This window comes from Populus nigra, chromosome 9 (assembly GCF_951802175.1).
Source record: "Populus nigra chromosome 9, ddPopNigr1.1, whole genome shotgun sequence".
Classification (NCBI taxonomy): domain Eukaryota; kingdom Viridiplantae; phylum Streptophyta; class Magnoliopsida; order Malpighiales; family Salicaceae; genus Populus; species Populus nigra.
This window is the reverse complement of record NC_084860.1, coordinates 4,495,115-4,517,749: the sequence shown is the minus strand read 5'-3', so window position 1 is coordinate 4,517,749 and position 22,635 is coordinate 4,495,115. Positions and strand designations below refer to the sequence as shown.

At 31.8% G+C, this 22,635-nt stretch overlaps 2 protein-coding genes across 3 annotated transcripts; both read right to left on the bottom strand.

Moving 5' to 3' along the window:
- Positions 1-290: 290 nt before the first annotated feature.
- LOC133703357 (ethylene-responsive transcription factor 12-like) lies at positions 291-1,245 on the bottom strand. The gene has a single exon (XM_062127834.1). The coding sequence runs from the start codon at positions 1,094-1,096 to the stop codon at positions 566-568; it is 531 nt and encodes a 176-aa protein (XP_061983818.1). The 5' UTR covers positions 1,097-1,245; the 3' UTR covers positions 291-565.
- Positions 1,246-6,587: 5,342 nt separating this feature from the next.
- Positions 6,588-12,250, bottom strand: LOC133703950 (receptor-like protein 4). Of its 2 annotated transcripts, none has more exons than XM_062128701.1 (9): positions 12,046-12,250; positions 10,004-11,091; positions 9,525-9,672; positions 8,888-8,959; positions 8,695-8,766; positions 7,959-8,030; positions 7,804-7,881; positions 7,418-7,599; positions 6,588-7,137 (listed from the first exon to the last, which is right to left on the bottom strand). In XM_062128701.1, the coding sequence occupies exons 2-9, from the start codon at positions 11,046-11,048 to the stop codon at positions 7,016-7,018; spliced, it is 1,791 nt and encodes a 596-aa protein (XP_061984685.1). In that variant the 5' UTR covers positions 11,049-11,091; positions 12,046-12,250; the 3' UTR covers positions 6,588-7,015. The 2 variants fall into 2 exon arrangements, with proteins under 2 accessions (XP_061984685.1, XP_061984684.1); XM_062128700.1 differs by having other exon boundaries at positions 10,004-11,059.
- Positions 12,251-22,635: the final 10,385 nt, after the last annotated feature.

Genomic DNA, 22,635 nt, shown 5'->3' with positions numbered 1-22,635 from the left:
ACATATCATTTATGTTCTTACAATAAAAGATGGCATTAAATAAATATTTTATATAGCACTATTTTATGAGGGCCAAGATGAAGCTCAACCTTCAAAGCACTAGCGCGTCTCAAACAAGCGCGTGAGATGAAATTGCAAAAGGTAAGGAAAAACAAAAGAACTCTTTGTTTACAATAATATTATCATTTTCTGTCTTCTTCGTGGTGTGGGTCTAAACCAGGACGCAGAATCCAGGCCGGAAACCGCAGAGATTGACAGGTATATTATAACGGATGAGAAGAAGTTGCCACTGATACAAAAAGAAGCTGAAAAGCAAAATTATTATATATACTAGCAGAAGTGCTTCATGATTCTTAGTTTTTAATGATTTTGTTGTTAATATTACTCCCTCCTTTTCTTAATACAAAGAGAAGATAGTAAACAGTACAGAAGGGAGATAGAAACTGGAAAAAAAAAAAGAAAAAAAGAGATGGTGGTAAGGTTAATAATAGAAACCTAGAAGACGAAGAAGAACAAGAAGATACAGCCCATCATCATCAGTTAAATTATAACTAAAAATATTCAATCACAGCCACAAAGGCGGGGGCTCGTTCAAATCTATTGGCAGCCCACGTCGCACCATCCCCAAAAATGAAACTGGAGCAACATTTTCCGGCGCCGGAGTTCCAGCAACAGCACCAGGACCAGGACCCTTATTCTTCGCTACTGACCCAGAAGCTGCTGCAGCCTCGGTAGCATGGAGGTTCATTTCATTAAAAACTACTCCAGTCTGCAAGAACTCACCAAAACCACCAAACCTGTGAGACCCCAAATGAGGACATGAACTCCAATGAAGATGGTGGTGGTGAGGATCCGATGGAAGATTGAGGTCAAAAGAGAGACCAGAAGTGGAGGGAGGTGATGGGAAGTTAGTCTTTGCTTTAGCTCCACGAAGAGAACGAGCTGCACCATCATAAGCAAGCGCCGCTTCTTCAGGTGTGTCAAATGTGCCTAACCAAACTCGTGTTTTCTTCCATGGGTCACGTATCTCTGCAGCATAGCGACCCCATGGTCTCTTTCGAACCCCCCTGTAGTGTCCTTCCCTCGAAGAAGCCATGAAAAAAAGGAAGCAGAAAGGGAGAATAGAAAAGGAAGCTCTGAAGAAGTAGTAGCAAGAGAGAGAAGTGAAAAGAGAAAGGAGAGCGAGGGAAAGAGAGAGGGAGTAGAAAAAGTGGAGGGTCCCACTTAGTCACCCGTAATCGTCGGCTGGACGGCACGACCAGGTTGTTTATATAAAGAATTGATTGGCCCTTTGTATGTGCAAATCCATATTTTAATTAATTTTTCTCATTTAATTAAGGTGTCTGCAGTTCAGTTAAACTGTAATTTTGTAAATTTTATTTTTTATATATATTTTATCAAAAATAAAATAAAAAATACCACACCCTTTTGATCTTAAAAACAGATTGTTTATACGTTTTAAAATATTTTTGAAAAAATTTAATTTTTTTATATTTTTACTTTAAATTAATATTATTTTATTTTTATATTATTTTGATATATTAATATTAAAAATAAATTTTTAAAAAAACTATTGTTTTAATATATTTATAAATAAATTTTTTTCAAAAAATAACTATTACCACCGCACATTAAAAAAAATATATATGCAATTCAAGGCAAGTTAACATAAAAGGACTTTATTTGGAGCTTGTTAAACTCGGTCTGTCGGATCAGTGATCCAGTTGTTCGGATCCCAAGTTGGATTAGGTTTATCATTGAGTCAAGTCTGCGATTAATTAATTCGTGATGTCAGAGTCATATCAAGCTCACTTGATCATAAAGCAGAATTAGATTGAAAAACAAAAAAGACTAAATACCCCCTCTCGTGTTTTTCTTCACCTCTAAGTATAATGATCATTTTGTCAAACCAATCAAAAATTACTTCTCTTTTGACCAGAAATATTTTGATATTTTTATACGGTATATTAATAATTTTTAATTTAATTAGGGTATTTTTATCTATGAACAATTAAATAACCAAAATATCCTCAAGAGTAAAAAAATAAACAATTTTGGGTGAGGGTATTTAAATATTTTTTTTATACATAATAGAATTACACATGTATCCTTGGATCCAAGAAATTTAATTCATTAGGATCAGGGATATTAGGGTCTTTTAGCCTTGATTTTTTTTTGTTACTTATTAGTCTGGTTGAAGGTAATAATGTGATTTGACATTAAAATATTATCTTTTATTTAAAAAATTGCTAATGTGTTAGAGCATCATGCATTTTAAGTGGTGCATGCAACGGCTTCTAATAATAAAAAATAAGATTAAGTCATATCATTTTATTTCTCCCTATCTTTTCTTCCATTATAAGTGATGCGTGTCATCCAAATATGACTAGTTTATTTTCATTAATCCAAGAAAAAATGGAAGTTATTTTTTTTTGTGTATGTTAACTATTATATGTTACACTATACATAAAAGATTTCTATTCCAAGTGTAACTCTGAGAACGACACCATTAGTATTTCAGAAAGATTTCGATGAAACAAATCCAATAGCACAAAAAAAAATACCAACAATGATTAAAGCAAGCCACACGAATTGGCAAATGAGCCCCATCACCTTTGAGAGGTTCGTGTGATCCACTTCGTTCATCGTTAATATCATTGAATTTGTTTCGTCGAGATCTTGTCGATAATACCGTTGGTAATGTCATTGGGAATTTAGTGTGCTTTTGAGGTTTCTTTCTTTCTCTCTCCTCTCTCCCCTCTCTTATATCTTTATTGTAAATTGTGTTAGGTTATTTTACAATTTTGATAATCACTAGTGTCCTTTCTATCTTGCGAGTCTCTAAATTATGATATTTTTATAAATATGTTTTGAACTATGGTATTTTAACAATGTTGATGTATAAAATTCAAATAAATAAATAAAACTCGTTTAATATCACTAAAAATTATGGAAGGATATACAAGTGAATATCTAAAGACACAAGCCAGTCTTGAGTATTATCATTGATTAAAATACGACCAGGTCCTACATACTAAAAAAAAACAATAATAAATAAATAAAAAGAACAATAGAATATCATAGCCGCCGCCTGATTAGACATGACAAGGGAGAGCGTGTGTTACAAAACACAACATATGTACGTGAGCGAGTGGATGTTGTGTGGCCACACATTAGTGCTTGTAATGTTGACGTCAGCCCTAGCAAGCGAGCAAGTAAACAAATCCCCAGATGTACGGTGCTGCTGAGCCCACTGATATAAAAAATAAATTTTAAAATATAAAAAATTATTATTTTTAAAAATATATATTTTAAAAAGCAAACATCCCTTATATTATATTTTAAAATAAATAATGAGGTGGTCTCTCAATTTTGCAGAGGCAGATAGCTAGGGTGCATGCATATGCGTGTGTTATAATAATTATGATTATTAGATCGATCAGATATTGCAGGGTCTAGTGGTTGGCGTGTCTGTTAGTGAGTGGATGGTAGCTGCTGTCGTTTTTTAGTTGCAGAGAGCCGAGAAAAAGAAAAGATGCACAGAGCCCCCACGTGGAGGGTACATGGGGTTGTGGTGTCTGAGTTGGGGAGACAGGCCCGAGTTTGAGTTATATTTAGATACTGTGTTTGACTCAGTTTTTGGGCCTAACAAAATATACTGAAACAACTATCATCAAAATGTATTATCGTGGTAAAAAAAAATCTGAATATTTCAGAGTAAATGACAACTTAGCCTTCTTCTTCTTTAGTTTACCAATGTATCAAATCGATTTTGCCATCGTCATAGGAGGCAGCTCGAAATCATCCTCTGTAAAATTTTGGTCACCATGCTTAGCTATCAGATTCCCTACAAACCCTGGATATCCCCTTTCACCTGAAGTATCTATCTACTCCGGCAACTCCATGGCTGCCACCGATGGAAGAGCCCTTTTGGTTTCTTTCTCCTTTTCTTTCCTTTTCACTTTTAATAATGCCATATCCAACTGAAATGTATAGTTATAAAATCTAGTTGGAGCAAGGTTCAGTTTGAATTTGGACAGTCTAAAATAACGTAATTTCAAGAATTTTTTAAAAAATTACAAGTTGTTTAAGAAAATTACCTGGATTTTATCTACGTTAATCATGTCATAATTTAACATATTAAATGGATTAAATTTAACTGAATAAAATACAACCCTGGCCAAGAATCAAGTTAGCAGGTTATCAGATTTACCCTCCAAACCTGAACTTTGTTTAATAACACTTACAATTGTATGTTTTTGAAAACCCGAGTTGTCAATTGGCAAAAAAATGAAAGGTAGTTTTGTTTTTTAACTAAAAGAAAAACAAAGGAAAGTAGGGTAAGAAAAGAAAAGGAAAAAGAAAAAAAGATTATATATATATATATATATAGAGAGAGAGAGAGAGAGAGAGAGAGAGAGAGAGGTACGGTGGTGTGGTTATGGTGGTGGGTGGTGAATCTTGGGGGTTGTGTTGGTGACTGAAAAATCTCAGGGAGGGTAACTGACACATGTTCACGTGAAAGGGATATTATGATTATTATTATTATTTTCATGATTTTAGTTCTTTTCTTCGACTGTGCTTTAATTATTACATCAGAGACACGTGTGGTGTATCTAGGAATTTTTTTCATTATTTGTTTTTCTTACATAACAAATTTTAGGGGAGGCCGAGGAGGAGGGTGTCTTGTTCTAATCAGAATCATAGTTGATAGGTCAGTTGCATGGATAGGACCACGATATGGGCTTATTATTATTATTATTATTTACTCCCCTAAAATCTGGATCTGCGAGTGCGATTTTTGTCAAGCTTGCATCAACGGATTTATACTCGTAAGAATATAACGAATACATTTTTCTCTGTGTTCATCATGCCTTACTAATGACTGCCACTGATTTGGAGGATAGGAGAACATGAATCAGGAAAACAAAGAAGAAGAAGAAGGAGAAGGAGAAGAACACCATTTTAGCCCTATTCTGCTTTTGCTCTCTGTGGACATTCAACACGACACAGAGTGAAAAAGTTTGCCTCTGCCAAAAGCTAGCCTTGCGGGAGGAGTGTTTGAATGGTTATTTGTCCGAAACGTGGTCCAAAAAGATCAAACTCGATTAAAGAAGAAAAGTAAATTCACTCTCTAGCTATGAGGTCAGCTTTCTTCAGCTTCGAGCCCCCAACTTAGAACCAGATTTCAAATTATGGGTTACTAGCAGTTTGTAAAAGATCTGCTTGCTGCTGGCCAAAGTGTTAAATAAGTTTCTGACACAGAGTTAAGCTTTGTTCTTAACTATCTGCACATATATTCGTTGAATAGTCTTGAGGGCTAGCTGTATCTTCTGCTTAAGCACACATGCATGCATCCAGTAATTAAACAATGACATCATTCATGGATTGTAGTGCTGTCTGTGTTAACTCTAACCATTTATGCTTGCTCCTTGAGCATATCCTTCACTGGATAGAGATGAAGAGATGATGTCGCGAAAACCTCATATTCGCCCCTCTAACGCCACTTTAGACTCTCTCCCTTTCCAATGCTAACCCTTTTTTTAGGTCATGTTTGGTTTGAGGTTAACGGAAATATTAATTTCCAATTCCTTGACCACTTATTAACCTCCTTTTTTTTAATAAGATACATATCCTTTCAAAGTATAGACAGGAATATTACTGATAGGAAGTTTTTTTTTTTTTTTTTTTAGAAGATGCATGGAACTGCTGGACTTGCATGCACAAAGGCTTATATACACCACGTACCTCCAATCTAAAAATCTTGTACATAAACGCACACATATATTTTTTTTTAATGTGAGAATGTGTTTATCACTCGTATATGCACTCAACAAATATCTTCTCGCATGGCAAGTCAGTCCCATTTAAGCTCAACTCCTCTAGCACAAGTACTTAATAATATTCAATTAAAGCTTGGAGTTTAACTCAACAATGGAGAAAGCAAAGTTATGGGAGCTTTGATACTAATTTGTTAGATTATTTTTTTATATATTCAAGGAGATGTATGGGTCTCTCCGTTCACATTAGAATTGTGTACACAACTTATATATTAATCCAGTTCTATATATTAATTACCTAAGCATTAGTGCTGTTACTTTGTAAAATTAAGAATATGCAAGTCAAGTTTTCGAAAGAAAGATAAGAAAAAAGAAGAACGTGAAAGAATAAAATAGTGAAAGGACCTTCAATCCTTGCAGAAATTATAGAACGTGTTTGGCAGTGTGGTTGTGGGTGCTTTTCAAATAACTTTTCGTGCCAAAATGCATGCCAGAGATGTTTTTTTATTTTTTAAAAATTATTTTTGACATCATCATATCAAAACGATCCAAAACGTACAAATCATATTAAATTTTATTAAAAAAAAAAACAAAAAATTTTCAAATTTTTTGAGAACGCGGCCGCAGCCGCGTTCCCAAACGGTGCCATAGAGTTAGCATGGAGTGTCGAACTGAAATATAGATGAATCTATAGGGTCAAAATGCAATTCAGCAAGGCACAAAACATGAAATTAATGGAATCAATGTATTCTTCTGGAGAAAGGTAACAACAGGATAGAACAAATATGAAACAGCTAAAAAGGTTGGTGGCAATTAAATTTGTGTATCTGTTATTATTTAAATCATAGTTTGTGTATATATTACAACAATCTCTTTCTATGAACCTAAAAAAAAAAACAGCAACCATTTTGCTATCACTATGCACCAACCCTTTGAAGCCATACAACCTTCCCTTGCCAGAACTGAACCAAAGAATGGGAGACGAGAAGCACTCTGTATGATTTTTCACTATATATGACATTTGATGCCACTGAAGGAGGATAGGATCATCTATTGATGTTTCTGACTTTATAAACTTCATCACAAAAAAAATTTGCTGAACCCTGAGTTCCACAAGAATGGGAGTTCAAATCGAATTGGGAGGGTTCATGTTCAGAAGGAAACTAATCAGAATCCAAAAACTCGAGTAGAAGCAAATTTCAAACGCATTGGATTCTGTGTTACTTGTTGATTAATCATGAGAGTAAGATAGGTCCATTCTCAGCAGCTGTCCGGGCGTTGCCATGATTATAATGCCTTGTCAACTGGATATCATGCGATAAATGTGTCCTTGCTTTTGCGTAAGGCGCGCCTCTTGCTGTAAATAACAGAAGGAGGAAAATATAAGCTTGCAAACAAGAGAAAACTAATGGTCCTTCTCAAACAGGCATGTGCTTTTGAGCATTCCATCTATAACTGTGTCTGAGAACAAAGTATTCTCTCTATTACAGCAACCAATAAATTGAGTTGTCATTTACAATGAACTTTACGTGCTACAATATTTTTCAGTAAAAATAGCAAGCAAATCACTATTAATAAACGTTGGGAAACCAAATTATGCCATCATGTAGCTCAGAGTTTATCATGCATACCCTTACCTGCAATCTTCTGCGCACGGAGAATATTCTGTCGTCTTTTCCACCAACACATTGAACAGATAACCATTAGAAGGAATCCAACAGAAGCACCAAATGCAACACCAATTTTTGCACCAGCAGAGAGGTGAGGGCCACACGTAGGCAATCCAGGTATGCCACAAAGACCTGCATTATCAGTAAAACTGCACAAACTACAGTGAGTATTATTGTAGACCTGGTAATAAATGGAATTCAGTTATGGCTTCTTTTTTTCCCACCATGACAAAACAAACCAATGGTTATGCATGTCTTTAAGTCAACATGTTCAAACATATCAAAAACATGTTATGGCATGTATTCCGTTCAAAGCCAGCAAATATTTAAGAGCACCACTTATTGCAACATACTTGAAGCTAGTTCCATGCAAAAGCCTTCCTCCTAGTGCTGCTGGGACTCTTCCAGACAGAGAGTTACCATTGAGATTCCTACAACATAACAGCATAAATTATAGTCTTGAATACAATTTTTTTGTGGATTATTAGCTGCGTGTGAAAATTCTTACAGTCTTCGCAATGATGTCAACTGTCCAAGGCTTTCAGGAATTGATCCATTGAAGAGATTGTAGGAAAGGTCCCTGCATGCAATATATATGAGGAGAAATGTTATTAGTACAGTTAGATCACATATTTAGGACCGGAATATGCACTTCTATTTGCATCCAGCTTGTGTTTGAACCAGAAGTTAACAATCAGCTGATTCACATCCCACATCAAAGGGCTTTTATAAGAGTTTCTAGCATACTTGAATGATCATGACTAATGATTAGAATGTGTCAGATTTATATGGGTATTATCAGTTTTCCTTTCAAAGAATAAATGTACCAGATAGAAATTTATTTTGTGCTCTGTTCTTTTTCTTTAAGCATTCCTTTCCTCTCTTTCTTTTGTTGGGTAACCAAATTGAATTAAGCAAACATCAACTTCCTCATTTGCATCTTATCAAATAATACAAATGCAAAATCAGTGAAAGATCGGAGTTCTATTTCCTGTTAATGTAAGCAGGAGATGTGACCAGTTGGAGGAACAATGGACTTGATTAGACAATTTACCTATACACAAATTGTTTATGAGAAAATAAATGATAATTCAAGAATTATCATCTAACTAATCATGTTTTATCAAGTGTCAGTCGCATGCTGTCCCAGTAGCTAATTTGGTGGAATCTATTATCATCAGAAAACTGTTTTGTTTGTATAGAAATCAGAATCAATGGTGGGATAAATGGATAGGCAGACTTACAGAACTACCAAGCCAGCTATTGATCCAATTGATGGTGGAATAGCTCCATGGATGCTGTTGTCACTCAAGTTTCTGTGAACGTACAAAGTTAGAGTGAAATAGAAGATGAAAATGAAGTGTTATTAGAAAGTGAAGTGACCAACGTTTCAGGAGTTTAAAATGCAAGTAGAAATTATATGTGCTAGATGCTTACATGCTCTGCAAATGAAGTAGCTTGGATATGTCATTTGGCAAGAAACCCCTCAAACCTTGGTTGTCAAGGCCACTGCACATGAAGAAGTAATCCATGTTAAGTGATGTATGATATTGACATAAAAAATACCAAGAACTGAATTATTAGTTTTTATGTCAGATTAACTGGAGATGAGACCTATAATTAGTTAATTATAAGACAAATTCAAAGGTACAATTTACTAGTAGATCTACATATTAATTTGATGAAACATATGGATTTCATGTTAAATTCTCAATAGAAAGTCTGGTCAGCAGATACTTAAATCAATTAGAGCTTTGCAAGTTTTCCTTCTCTCCCCAAAATAAGTGCATAACTACAGAGAAATACTTAATAAAGCCTCTTTATATGGATGACATTATTTGATAATGCCATGAAACTTGTTATGCACTGCTGCAGAAGGATTTCTTGTTTAACAATAAATGCAGAGGTGTTCCAAATTTTCTAAATGATTTTTAGTGGCACCATGCACCAAGATGATAATGAGTTGCACGAATGAATAAAAAGATGGAATCAATAAAAAACAATATTTATTCCCAGATAAATATAAGTAAAACGTGAAAATAAATCATTTTGATGAAAAGGATCGAGACAGTACAGTCCATCAATAAACCATTTGCTGCTAGGTTTGTCATAAAAGCAATCTGCTCCATTCCATGGATGTTGTTGGGGAACACACGGATCACCATTCCATCCAAACCGAAGAGGAAGGCCCAATGCACTCTTCAATGATTGTAAGGCTCTAACTGATTAAAGAAGAACAACCAGATTAGTAACAGTTTATACATTCCAAACTTTCCAGAAATGGTTTTCCTATCTGTTGAATAAATCCAAGCAAAAGGCACCACAAGACACTAGAAAAGATGTGTTTAATGTAATGAAGATCAAAGGCAGATATACAGCAGTATAATATGTGTTCGAAACTTTGTCTTCTGAAAACTTGCAGAAGGACTGTATTAATGCTCATGCCAAATAAATCAACAACGTGATGCAGTTTGTAAGGTGATTAGGAACACCTGTTAAATAATGGCCAAAGAGGTGCAACAGAAGATAACAAGAACCAGAACGTATATGTACCTTCTTCCAATAAAGTTTTGGACTCGACTGCAACAATCTCAAACACCTCAATGGCATTGATTATGGCATGACTGCCTTCTTTAGGATGCAAGCTGATGGTCAGAGCTCTTCCATTTACAGCAACTGTGGTGTTAAGTACAAGAGCAGTATAACGATCCCCACTCATTTTGACAACATCCACCTCTTCAAATGCAACATCGCCATTAATCAAAATGTCAAATACCCTTTTCCCTGCAGTTGTGACTGAAGAATCAATCTCAGCAAAGTGTAACCAAATTGAGTAGTTTCTGTTGGGGTCCACATCCATTGTGTATGCTAAATCTGGCTGAGTATCGGTGCTCACAAGGGCTGTCTGATAAAGAGCTTCAGGATAAAAATTTGGTGCATTTGAAGCCATCTTGATGCCACTTTCAGTAGATGTGGCTAAATCAGATCCCTGGCCAAAAGTTTTGATTGGACTCCAAAATCTATCCCCACCCCAATGATCCCCACTATAATCAACATCAAATTTTGGTTTCCCATTACCACAGCTCAATCTGGCAGCTGTTCTCAGGATTATCCCATGACCCCAGGCTGGGCCAAAATAGTATGCTCTATCATCAACTTGAAGAATCTCAATAGAAAGTATAGCTGGATCTCCATGACCTGTGCTATGGAAACAGAGAGAGGCTGTTCCTTCATTTAGAAACACTAGAGCTTCAGTAAAAACTTGGTCATCTTGGTTAGTCCACCCAGATTTCAAAGAATAAATTTGGGTGCCTTCTACTGAAACGTCAAATAAAGGTTCATTATCAAAATTAGGATGTCCATCCAGTCCAAAGAAGATCCTTACAGCATAATGTCCGCTTGGCACCTTATTAATATTGTAGCAATTATTGGGACCTGATGATAGGGGAAAATAACGAAGAGTTTTTAGTGGAGGACTGATGTAGCTGGGAAGTGTAGCATTTGCTGGAATCCCTCCTGTATAAGCAAAGTCCTTAAACCAAAGAGTATTGGTTGGTGCTGTGTGAACATTTAACCGAGCTCCACAACTTATGCGCATAACCCAAGGTGCTGTGCCAGGAGTGGAAATCTAATAAGTAACACTGAAAAGGAAGAATGACTTTTATAATGTCAAAGCAGATATAGTCATTGATCTATCCTCTGGCACTCCATTCTAACATAAAAGATTGAACTCACATTTGCTAAATGAAGAAAATGGTGCAAGCCTCTTACCAAAAATATATGTATACACCTTGTTACTTAGACATTTACTTATTTGATCGTTCAAATGTGAATTTGAACCCAAAAGGCTACGCATTTTTGCTTTGTCACCTCTAATACTAAACAACTTATAATATATCTACCAATAGTTTCTGCTCTAGACTCTAGTAGCCCGGTCCATTGGACAAAGTTACAGAACAGATCAAATACCCAAATACACCTACAGAATCAACAAAAAATAAAGAAAGAATTCTTTCTCTTGCCATTTCAATTTTCCCTATACATTAGAATACAACATGTTTTCATGTTCTTGTCCCCAAAGAAATGATTAGATCAAGAATAACCAAACCCCAAATAGCTGTCTTAGTCCCAGTTTAGTAGACTTCAGTATTCTTGTTTTCTCGACAGATACACAGCAAAGAAAGAAAAAAAAATGTAACTTTCTTTTCCAACACTTTCTTGCCAAGCAAACAGATCCAAATCATATTCAGCAGTCAATATCACCATATCCAAAGATTTTAATAACAAAAATAAAATAAAACACTCATTGTTTTCTCAGTTCTGCTCCTCTCCCCGAACACCAATACAACAAGGAAGTTAAAAAAACCCCTCCTCAGAAGCAGGCAAGAAACTTAAAAACCAAAAAAAAAAAAAAACACAAAATCATTAACAACATTCAAAAGAACAACTCACAAATCATAAAATAAACTAAAATGCAAGTGAAATTCACTTCAAAAATCACCAATCCAAATCCCTAACCACAAAAGAATCGATCTTTTTTTGTAGCACAATTGAACAAGAAAAGTCAATGAAGTTGAGTGGAGAAAGCTACTCACGTTGTTTAGCTAAGCAAGTAGAGAAAGCTAAGCAGAACAGAAGAATCCGTGATAGAAATGGAATTCTCTGCATTTTTTAGCTTCAAAGTTGGCTTTCTTCTTCTGTAGCCAGTCGCCCTTTCTCTATTGTTTGATCGCTTGCCACATTCTTGCACTTCCTTTTTTTAAGGGAGAGAGGAAAGTAGCTGGTAGAGCTAGTGTGTGTGTGCTTGGACGTGTTTGCAGGTAAACTGTTCTATATTTAATTTTATGTTAGCAAACTGCAACTATAGTCCTCGAATATATAATAATGTTTAGTTTGGTCCTGTAAGTTAATAGTTTATGTGGCCAAACACCATCATTTCTTTCTGCGTTTCAAAAGCGCTTTTAAAAAAATTTAAATTTATTTTATTTTTTATTAACTTCAAATTAATATATTTTTAGTGCTTTCAAATCATTTTAATGTGCTGATGTTAAAAATAATTTTTTTAAAATTAAAAAATATCATTAGCATGCATTTTAGCACGAAAAATTATTTGAAAAGCAACCGCTACCACATTACCAAATAAGAAGAATAAAAGATTTTGATGAAGCAATTTTGTCTAAATGAATAGAATAATATCAACTGAATCTTACTATAACAATCAGTTATTTATTCCTTTTTGCTATACTATTTTTTAATTAAAATAAAAAATATATTTAGATAAATGTCCACATTATATTTATTTTATAAGATAACAGCTTTTATATTATGATTAATGACTTGTGTGGAGTGTGATATTGTTAAAAATAGAGCATCGGGGAGTAAGTAGCAAAATCACATACAGATGGTGGACATATATGTAGGCGATTGCGGGGTTCATGAGCGCTGATGGAAGTTTTAATCAGACGGCGCAGCTGGTTCTCGTGTAAGCATCAGATTCGTTAATGGAGGGGCCCATAAAGTGTCTGGTGATGATGCAAGGTTACAACTTACAAGAGCAGGTGCATGTAATTTCAGGGCAAGCAAAGTTACTAATTCCAGTTTCATTTTTGTTACTTCCAAGTGAAAATCCCCTTTTCGTTGAGAAGGGAAATAGGAAAAGAGTTCACGGGGAAGAATAAAATGGGATGCCTTGTATAATTTAAATGGGAAAACTTCAGATTGGTCCCCGGACTATACAGAGATTCTCAATTGATTTCTCAAGGAATTTTTTATTGCAATCAGGTCATTAAAAGTCCCAGATTTTAATCAAATCACCCCATCAGTCTCCAATAAAAACATTTGATGAGCTCCTAAATCCATTTTTCTGAAACATGAGACACCGTCAGCCTTGAATTAATTCAAACCACTTTCCAATTGATGTTGTGATTCTCAATTAAGTTTCCCAAATTCTTTGTTTAAACGAGATCGCATGTACATGTCAGCAATAATATGAAATGTTCTAGTGGATCTCATTAAAAAGCTTTTTAAAAAAATTTAAATTTATTTTATTTTTTTTATTTTAAATTAATATTTTTTTGATGATTTTATTTTATTTTGATGCACTGATATAAAAAATAATTTTTTAAAAATAAAAAATATATTATTTTGATACATTTCCGAGTAAAAAACACTTTAAGAAGCAACCACAATCACACTCCCTAACACGTTTGTAATGATAGTAGATGGAAGGGTTTGATTGGAAACTTTTGATTCTTTGAGAACTTAATTAAGATTTTATGTATAGTTGATGGACTAACTTTAAATTGCTTCCTTCTGAATCTTACGTCAATGCCACTAAGTGTTGTTGGGCAATAGACTTTAATCGGACGGTTGAGAGTACTTGTGAGCTAGCTAGTTTGACTTTTGGTGTCATTTTGACTTCGTCTTTTCTTCAGGGAAGGACCATGAATTGGTGCGCAATCATCGGCGGCGATCAGTGCCGAAAACGAAGATGTTGGGTCAATGTGAAGGGGGGTTGTTCTGACATTGATAGGGCCATGAAACTTGACATGGTCACTTTCATTCTTCTACGAAATCTAGGTCTTGAGTTTCCCAATAATTCAAAAAATCAATATCTAATTCGTTTGAGAGGTAATGTTTGTTTTTTAGGAATAAATGCCCTTTTGATATTTTTATTTTTTAAAATTTTTTTTAAATCTTTGGATTATTTTAATATATTAATATTAAAAATATTTTAAAAAATAATTACTATCACAATATTAAACACTATTAAAATATCAATAATTGCCTTACAAACAAAGAATAACCATAAAAATAGAGTGGACTCCTTTTTTTATGTTTTAGTGCTTCGGCAAGACTTATTGATTAAAAAAAAGAAAGAGAGAAGTTAAAGGACGGATGAATAGCCTGTAAACTACTTTACTTCTAGCTGTGGTTGTTGAAAAATTATCCAAGCTGTGGAGTACTTTTTATATTTTTATTAAATTTAACTACTTACATATGTAACCCGCGCAATCCGGGTTAATAATTTTTGTATAAAAATAAAAAAAAATAAGATCTAAAAGTATTAAGTCTTTTTACAAAGTTATATCTAATAGTCTTGGATGTGGCTGCAACGCCTAACCTAAAGGTAATATTTATAATATTAATAATAATATTAAACTTACATGACCCAAATGTAAGTGGGTCTGACTGCAATACCAGACTCAATAGTCTTGGATGAGGGTCTGGCTGCAAGGTCGTGTCATAAAAATGTGATAATTAAATAGATTAAGTAAAAAGAAAAAAAACCAAAAAGAAAGAAAAAATTAATGAAGAAAAAGGAAAAAAAATTGAATTAACTGGGTTAACATATCAAACATTGGATTCATGTCGTGAAAGTTTGATAACTAAATAGAAAAAAAAAATTGACGGGTCACCATAAAATTAACTGGGTTAACCTGTCAAACCCGGGATCCGTGTCATGAAAATTTGATAACTAAATAAAAAAAATTGAACATTAGCAAACTAAATTAAACGAAAGAAATTAATTAAAAAGAAAAAAAACAAACAAAAAGGCATCAGCCTTTTTACTATGGATTGCAGTGTGTAGTCTACAGTTAAAGGCATAAAAATATCAAAAAACCAAAAAGAAAAAAAAACTAAAGGCATTAGTCGATAACTAAATAGAAAAAAATTTAATATTGATGAACTAAATTAAATAAAAAAATATTAAATAAAAAGAAACAATAAAAGAAGAAAATTATAAGAAGAAAAAAACTAATGAAAAAAAAGAAAAAAAATCTAAATTAAGTTGGTTAACCAGTCAAACCTAAGATCCGTGTCATGAAAGTCTGATAACTAAATAGAAAAAAAAAATTAATATCAACAATCTACATAAAAAAAGTAATTAAAAAAAAAGCATCAGCCTTTTTACCGTGGACTGCATTGTGCAATCTACAGTGAAATGCATAAAAAAAGCAAAAAAAAAAACTAAAGGCTTTAGCATTTTCACTGTGGACTGTATACAATATTAAAAGATGAAATCAGAAGAGCAAAATTAATGAGGAAACAGAAAAAAAAACTGAATCAACCTAGTTAACCCGCCAAATCAGGTTAACCCGTCAAATCTGGAATTCGTGTCATGAAAGTGTGATAACTAAATAGAAAAATAATTTATTATTAATGAAATAAATTAAAAAAAAAGATTAATTAAAAAGGGAAAAGCAAAGAGAAAAAAAACCTACAGGAAGAAAAAAACTAATGAAGAAAAAGAAAAAAATCTGAATTAACTGGGTTAACCCTTCAAATCACGTTAACCCGTCAAACTTGGAATTCGCTTCATGAAAGTTTGATAACTAAATAGAAAAAAAAATTGACGGGTTAACCCATCAAGCCCGGGATACGTGTCATGAAAGTCTGATAATTAAATAAAAAGAAATTTAACATTAGAAAACTAAACTAAACGAAAAAAATTACTTAAAAAGAAAAAAAGCAAAAAAAAAATTTCGGGTTAACTCGTCAAACCAGGTTAACCAGTAACACCCGGGATCCGTGTCATGAAAGTCTGATAACTAAAAAAAAATTAACATTAACAAACTAAATTAAACAAAAAAAATTCATTAAAAGAAAAAAACACAAAGAAAAAAAACAAAAAAAAACCCATAAAGGTATAAAAACTATATATAAAAAATAAAACAGAAAAAAATTAAAAATAAAAAAAAAAAAACAGCTTAGCGTTTCACTGTGGACTGCACAGTGAAACACTGAACATTTTTAGTATATGTTGTTAATTAAAAAAAATTCAGGTTAACTCGTTAAACTAGGTTAACCCGTCAAACCCGGGATCCGTGTTATGAAAATCTAATAACTAAATAAAAAATAACATTAACAAACTAAATTAAACAAAAAAAATTCATTAAAAGAAAAATACACAAAGAAAAAAGCAAAAAAAAACCAATAAAGGCATAGAAAAAGAAAAAAGAAGAAAAAAAATGGGAAAAAATTAAAAAAAAATTAAAAAAAAAAAGAGGAGAAGGCTGCTCAGCGTTTCACTATGGACTTGCATAATGAAACACTAAGCAGTTTTAGTTTATTCTTAATAAACAAAAAAAATTCATTAAAAAAACAAAAAGAAAAAAAGCAAAAAAAAAAACCCATAAAGGTATAAAAACCAAAAAAAAATTAAAAAAATTAAAAATAAATTAAAAATAAAAAAAACAGCTTAGCGTTTCACTGTGGATTGCACAGTGAAACACTGAACAATTTTAGTATATGTTGTTAATTAAAAAAAAATGTGGGTTAATTCGTTAAACCAGATTAACCCGTCAAACCCGGGATCCGTGTTATGAAAATCTGATAATTAAATAAAAAATTAACATTAACAAACTAAATTAAACAAAAACAATTCATTAAAAGAAAAATACACAAAGAAAAAAGCAAAAAAAAAAAAAGGAGAAGGTTGCTCAGCGTTTCACCGTGGACTTGCACAGTAAAACACTGAGTAGTTTTAGTTTATTCTTAATAAAAAAAATCATTAAAAGAAAAAAACAAAAAAAAACCCATAAAGGTATAAAAACAAAAAAAACAAAAAAAATTAAAAAAAAAAACAGTTTAGTGTTTCACTGTGGACTGCACAGTGCAACACTGAACAGTTTTAGTATATGTTGTTAATTAAAAAAAAAAATCCGGTTAACTCGTTAAACCAAGTTAACCCTTCAAACCCGGGATCCGCGTTATGAAAATCTAATAATTAAATAAAAAATTAACATTAAGAAACTAAATTAAACAAAAACAATTCATTAAAAGAAAAATACACAAAGAAAAATGCAAAAAAAAAAAAAAACCCATAAAGGCATAGAAAAAGAAAAAAAATGGGAAAAAAATTAAAAAAAAAAGAAGGAGAAGGCTGCTTAGCGTTTCACTGTGGACTTGCATAGTGAAACATTGAACAGTTTTAGTTTATTATTAATAAACAAAAAAAATTCATTAAAAGAAAGAAACACAAAAAAAAAGCAAAAAAAAACCCTATAAAGGTATAAAAACAAAAAAAATAAAACAGAAAAAAAATAAAAAATAAAAAAAATAGCTTAGCGTTTTACTGTGGACTGCACAGTGAAACACTGAACAGTTTTAGTATATGTTATTAATTAAAAAACAATTCAGGTTAACCCGTCAAACCCGGGATCCGTGTTATGAAAATCTAATAACTAAATAAAAAATTAACATTAACAAACTAAATTAAAAAAAATCATTAAAAGAAAAATACACAAAGAAAAAGGCAAAAAAAAACCCATAAAGGCATAGAAAAAGAAAAAAAAACAGAAAAAAAGGGAAAAAATTAAAAAAAGAAAAAAAAAGAAGAGAAGGCTGCTCAGCGTTTCACTGTGGACTTGCATAGTGAAACACTGAGCAGTTTTAGTTTATTCTTAATTTAGCGAGTTAAATTTAAAAATTTCCGACTTAAATTCTTATCAAATTTAGATTCGTAATTAAATTATATAAAAATTATTTTAATGTAATTTATTTAACTTGATAAATTAAAAAATAAAAAAAATCAAATAACAAGAAATAAAGACCAAGCGTTCAAGTTTAAAAGGAATTTGGATTATTGGTAAAAAAGATTTGAATTTAAAAAAATAAGGCCAACATTTTTTTTTAATATTAAGAGAGGATGATGTATTGGATCGATTTTGGTCAATCAGGGTTAACTCGTCAGATTCGTGATCCAGATTATATTTTAATTATATAATAAAAATAAGACCTATTAAAAATTAACTAAATATTAAAGAATAAAATTTTAAAAAAAATAAGAGAATTATTAAAAACCAAATATTGAATGTTTTGAGAGGGTGAAATAGGTTAATCTAGGCATTCTAGCCAAAATGGCCCAGTATATTAGAGCCTTAAAAATAAAGTTAATGTATGTGGGCCCGAGTCAGGCCCATGCTCCTTGGCCATATTTATTTTTTATTTTTTTTTATAAGGGGAAGATATTATAGTGTTCACCCTTTATAAAAAAAAAACAAAAATAAAGAAATGGGTGATGTGTCACCTGTTGACATGCCTAACTCAAAATCCAGCCATTGTTGTTGTAGTAAAAAAAGAAATTATGAGGTGGTGTTTTTTGGGTTAAGAATCTATTTTTTTTCAAACTATTTTCATTTAAAAACACTTAATAAATATCATAAAAGTCTTCATAAATCACATATTAATCACAAAATATCCTAAAATCACCTAAGAAAACCAAAATCACTCGAACTTAAAAAATAAAAATGAAACTCAATTTTCTTCAGACATGTTTACAGATAAAACCTATCATCATCGAATTCCCCTCATCAAATAGAACTTGTTGGATCAAATTAAACTATTTTTTGTTGTTAGTATAACGACAACCAATTATTTTCTCTCTCTTTCGCTATTTTTCAACAATTTTCTCTCTCATTTCTCTAATTTAAGGATTGAAAAGTAAATAAAATAAATTTTTAGATCAAAATAAAAATTATCATGAATTTGAGGTGAGTAATGTGTTTTTTCCATGTTTTAATTTAGATCTTAATTTTATATAATTAGACCAAATTAGCGAGGAGGCTTATTATTCACATGAACAATGGTCGACCTATTTTTTTAGTTTTTGTTAATGGGTTCGGCTATTCAAGCTTTATATTAACATTAACAATAAACCTAAAAGGATCCTTGAATCCATGAAGATTACGAGGCAAAACATCATATATGCATAAAGCGTGTTGCTTTTTTGTTTTTTTTGTTATTGATTTTTTTTCATTTTTTTCTAGTGACTTTGTTTTATCTTTAAAACTAAGACTAGAATGTCAGCAAAATAAAACTCAGGGACTAAAATGACAACTTTATTTTGTTAACCCAAGCTTGTGCACATGAACCTTTTTTTTTAATTATTTTTTGTTGATTTTTCTCTAATTTTATTTTTCAACATTAGATTTTTATTAATTTTTTCAATTTTATCCTTAAATATTTGGTTAATGATCAATTTTGCGAGCCTCAATTTTTTATCGTATAATTAAATAAATAATAGTTTCACAAAAAGCAAGTTTATTAAATATAGTAAAGTCCACAACCTGCACCACAGATTCGGACGGTTAACCTGTGTTAATGGATAATTTGGCTTCATAATTTGTTTTATTTTGTTTTCTATGAGGTTTTTATGATCTCAAACAAGCATCCTGATATTGTGTTGGTGCTCGATTTTAAAAGTGTCTATTTTTATTTTTATATAATTAAATAAAAAATAGTTTAAAACATGTTATTAAACCTAGTGAAGTCTATGACTTGAGTCGTTAGTTTAACAAGTTAGCTTGAATTGATTGAAAATTAAGCTTTGTTATTTTGTTTCAGTTTATTTTCTATTGGGTCACTGCGTGTGTCAAACAAATGCCATAGTTTTGGGTTGGTGCTCAGTTTTGCGCGTGACTATTTTTGTACAAAAGTATAAACTTTTTTAAGAAAACTCAAATCACAAGTTTGACAGGTTAAGCAATATATTGACCCAATATATTACCTTCATAATATTTTAAAAATAACATTTTGTAATTTTTTAAAGTTATATCATGTTTTTACTGCTCATGTAAGTTATTTTTAAACATATCAAGCCGATTGGGTCAAGTTGAGGTAACTTTCACATAATTTAATTTATAAACAAGACTAGGTAAAAAGTTAGGTCGAGAAGTTTCAAGGATAACCGCTAGGCAAAGTTTAATTACACTTCTAAAATTTCTCCACAACCTACACATTTTTTCACATTTACTGATCCATGACAAAGCTTTGACCAATTATCTATTAAAAAAAAGTTACAAGCTATTGTGAAATAATATAATGAAATCTTTTCCCTCAAAATAAAAACCAAATGAACTGCCTTTCTAAGGTAAAATGGTATTTTTCATATGATCCATTTATTATTATTAAATTAAACAAGGTTATAATGGTCTTTCCATATTTTTCTATCACAATAAAGTTACATATTTATACTTGTAAGCAAAAAAAAAAGGCTACAAAAGGCTTTGACATCATTTATTTTTATCTAAAATAGTAAAATGACCTTAGTGCCCTTCAAGACAAAATTTGTAAAACTAGCTTTAAGGGATTTTTCTATCTTTTCCATATGGCTTTTAATTTTATTATAATCATGCTGACCAGGGGAAATATAGATCTTTTAATAAATATAAAATATTATTTAGAAAAAAACTAGTTAGTGCTTGTTGTGCACGTGTCAGCATGTGGGCAGCTTTCATGTCCTTTCAGAAGGCGCGTAAGCTGTTGTCTAACCACTAAATACTATCTTTTGCGATGGTGTATGATTCATCATGGTGTCCCCTTCATACCCAGGTAGTGCGTGTGGTTGAAGGGGCTCTGGTTTAGCGGTGATGATCTTTTCTTTTCTTTTTTTCTTTTTCTCTCTCTTCCAAGATTCCCATGTCTGACCCTCTAAATTTTTAAATTGACCCTTCAATTTTTTCTTCCTTCACATTCGGTCCATATTATTATTGTTTTTTTTATTTGGGATATTTTATGAAATTGTTAAAAAAATTAATTTTACCCTATCAAATTCTACAATGATCAAATTTGGTCCTCATTCTTTTAATTGCTATATATATATATATATATATATATATATATATATATATATATAGGATGATTTTTAATTTTTTTTTGCAATTTCATCCTGCTTTATTTTTTTATGTTAGGAAAAAATAACTTGGCCCACAATGTAATGCTATTCATCTATCTAGTTAACAAACACTAAGCGTTGTGACCTATTCACTATAGCATTTTTATTGTTTATCCTCTCACAAATTACTATGAATTGAAATAGTAATTTTTTTTAAATTTTAAATTGGTCCTACATATGAAAAGTTCAGTTTAGTCCCTTGTCTTTTTTAGCTATTAAGTAATCCATCCTTTTAGTTTTTTGAAATTCAATTTTAGTACCAAATTTCATTTCTTTTATTTTCAATCTTTTTTATGAGAGGACAGAGAGAGAGGCTCACCGGATTCCGGTGTGAAGAGAAATTCATTATTGATAACGTTTTTAGTCATAAAAATAGTCGATTTTAGTGTCAATGAGTTATATTTCATGAGGGGAGTTTGATCTAGGTGTTTTTTTTTCCTTCTCATTGCCCAAGGAGGTAGATCCAACCACAAGAATCATTTTGGATTCGGGTTAATTTTGGTTTTTTTAGCTTATTTTGTGGTCATGGATAAGTCTATCAAGGTATTTGAGGTGTTTTAGGTAAAAATGGGTTAAAAATGAGTTTTAAATTGAAAAAAATAGAACCCCTGATTTTCTAGCGACCTCTGTCATTGGAATATGTAGAAAGCAGACAATGTCATTTGCTGTCTTTATTTTTGTTTTTAAAGAAATGGGGCAGATGACAAGAAACTCACCCCTTTAAGAAATAACAATAATAAAAAAAAAAAAGACAGGCCCAGTGCGCGATTTAGGTTGGAAGGCCCACATACCTGGGCTGTTTTTTTAATGCCTAAACCCATGCGGTTGAGCTCTTTTTTTTCCTATTGGTTTTAAGAAAATTGATAAAACAAATCTTTAATCTAGATAGCATGTTTAACGGATAGTCCATGACATCTAATGTATTATTTCAAGAAGAAGTGTAACATCCAACTCATAATCCATGTAAGAGCTACGCTATATTTTAAACTTGTGCTTACTTCAATATATTCCAACCGTCATTCCCATATCATTTAGAGTTTGTTTGATATTATAATAGTGGTTGCGTATCAAAAGATTTTTTTTTATTTTTTCTATGGTTTAATGCATTTTCTGTCCCTCAATTTTTTTAAAAAAAAACAATTTCACCTTTTTTTATAATCTATTTTTTTATTTAAATCGAACCTAAAAGAATGCAATTTTACCATTTGTTGTCAATGATCTACCTTTTCTATTTGGCCCCGTATGCCTATCACAATTTTTTTACTTTCAAAAATATGTTTTTTCATGCAAAAAAATATCATGCACTTTATTATTGTATAATTAAATGAAAAATAATCTTTGGGTTAAAAAGTTTATTGCATCTAATGACATGCAAAACTGTCATCGTGAGTTTGTTTGGTTGGCTCGAGTTCACTTTGTTTTTTAATCAAATGTTGTATTTCACCGATTTCATCCTTCAGCATTGAGTTAATTTAGAATTGAGCTTTTCAATTTATTTTTTTCAAGA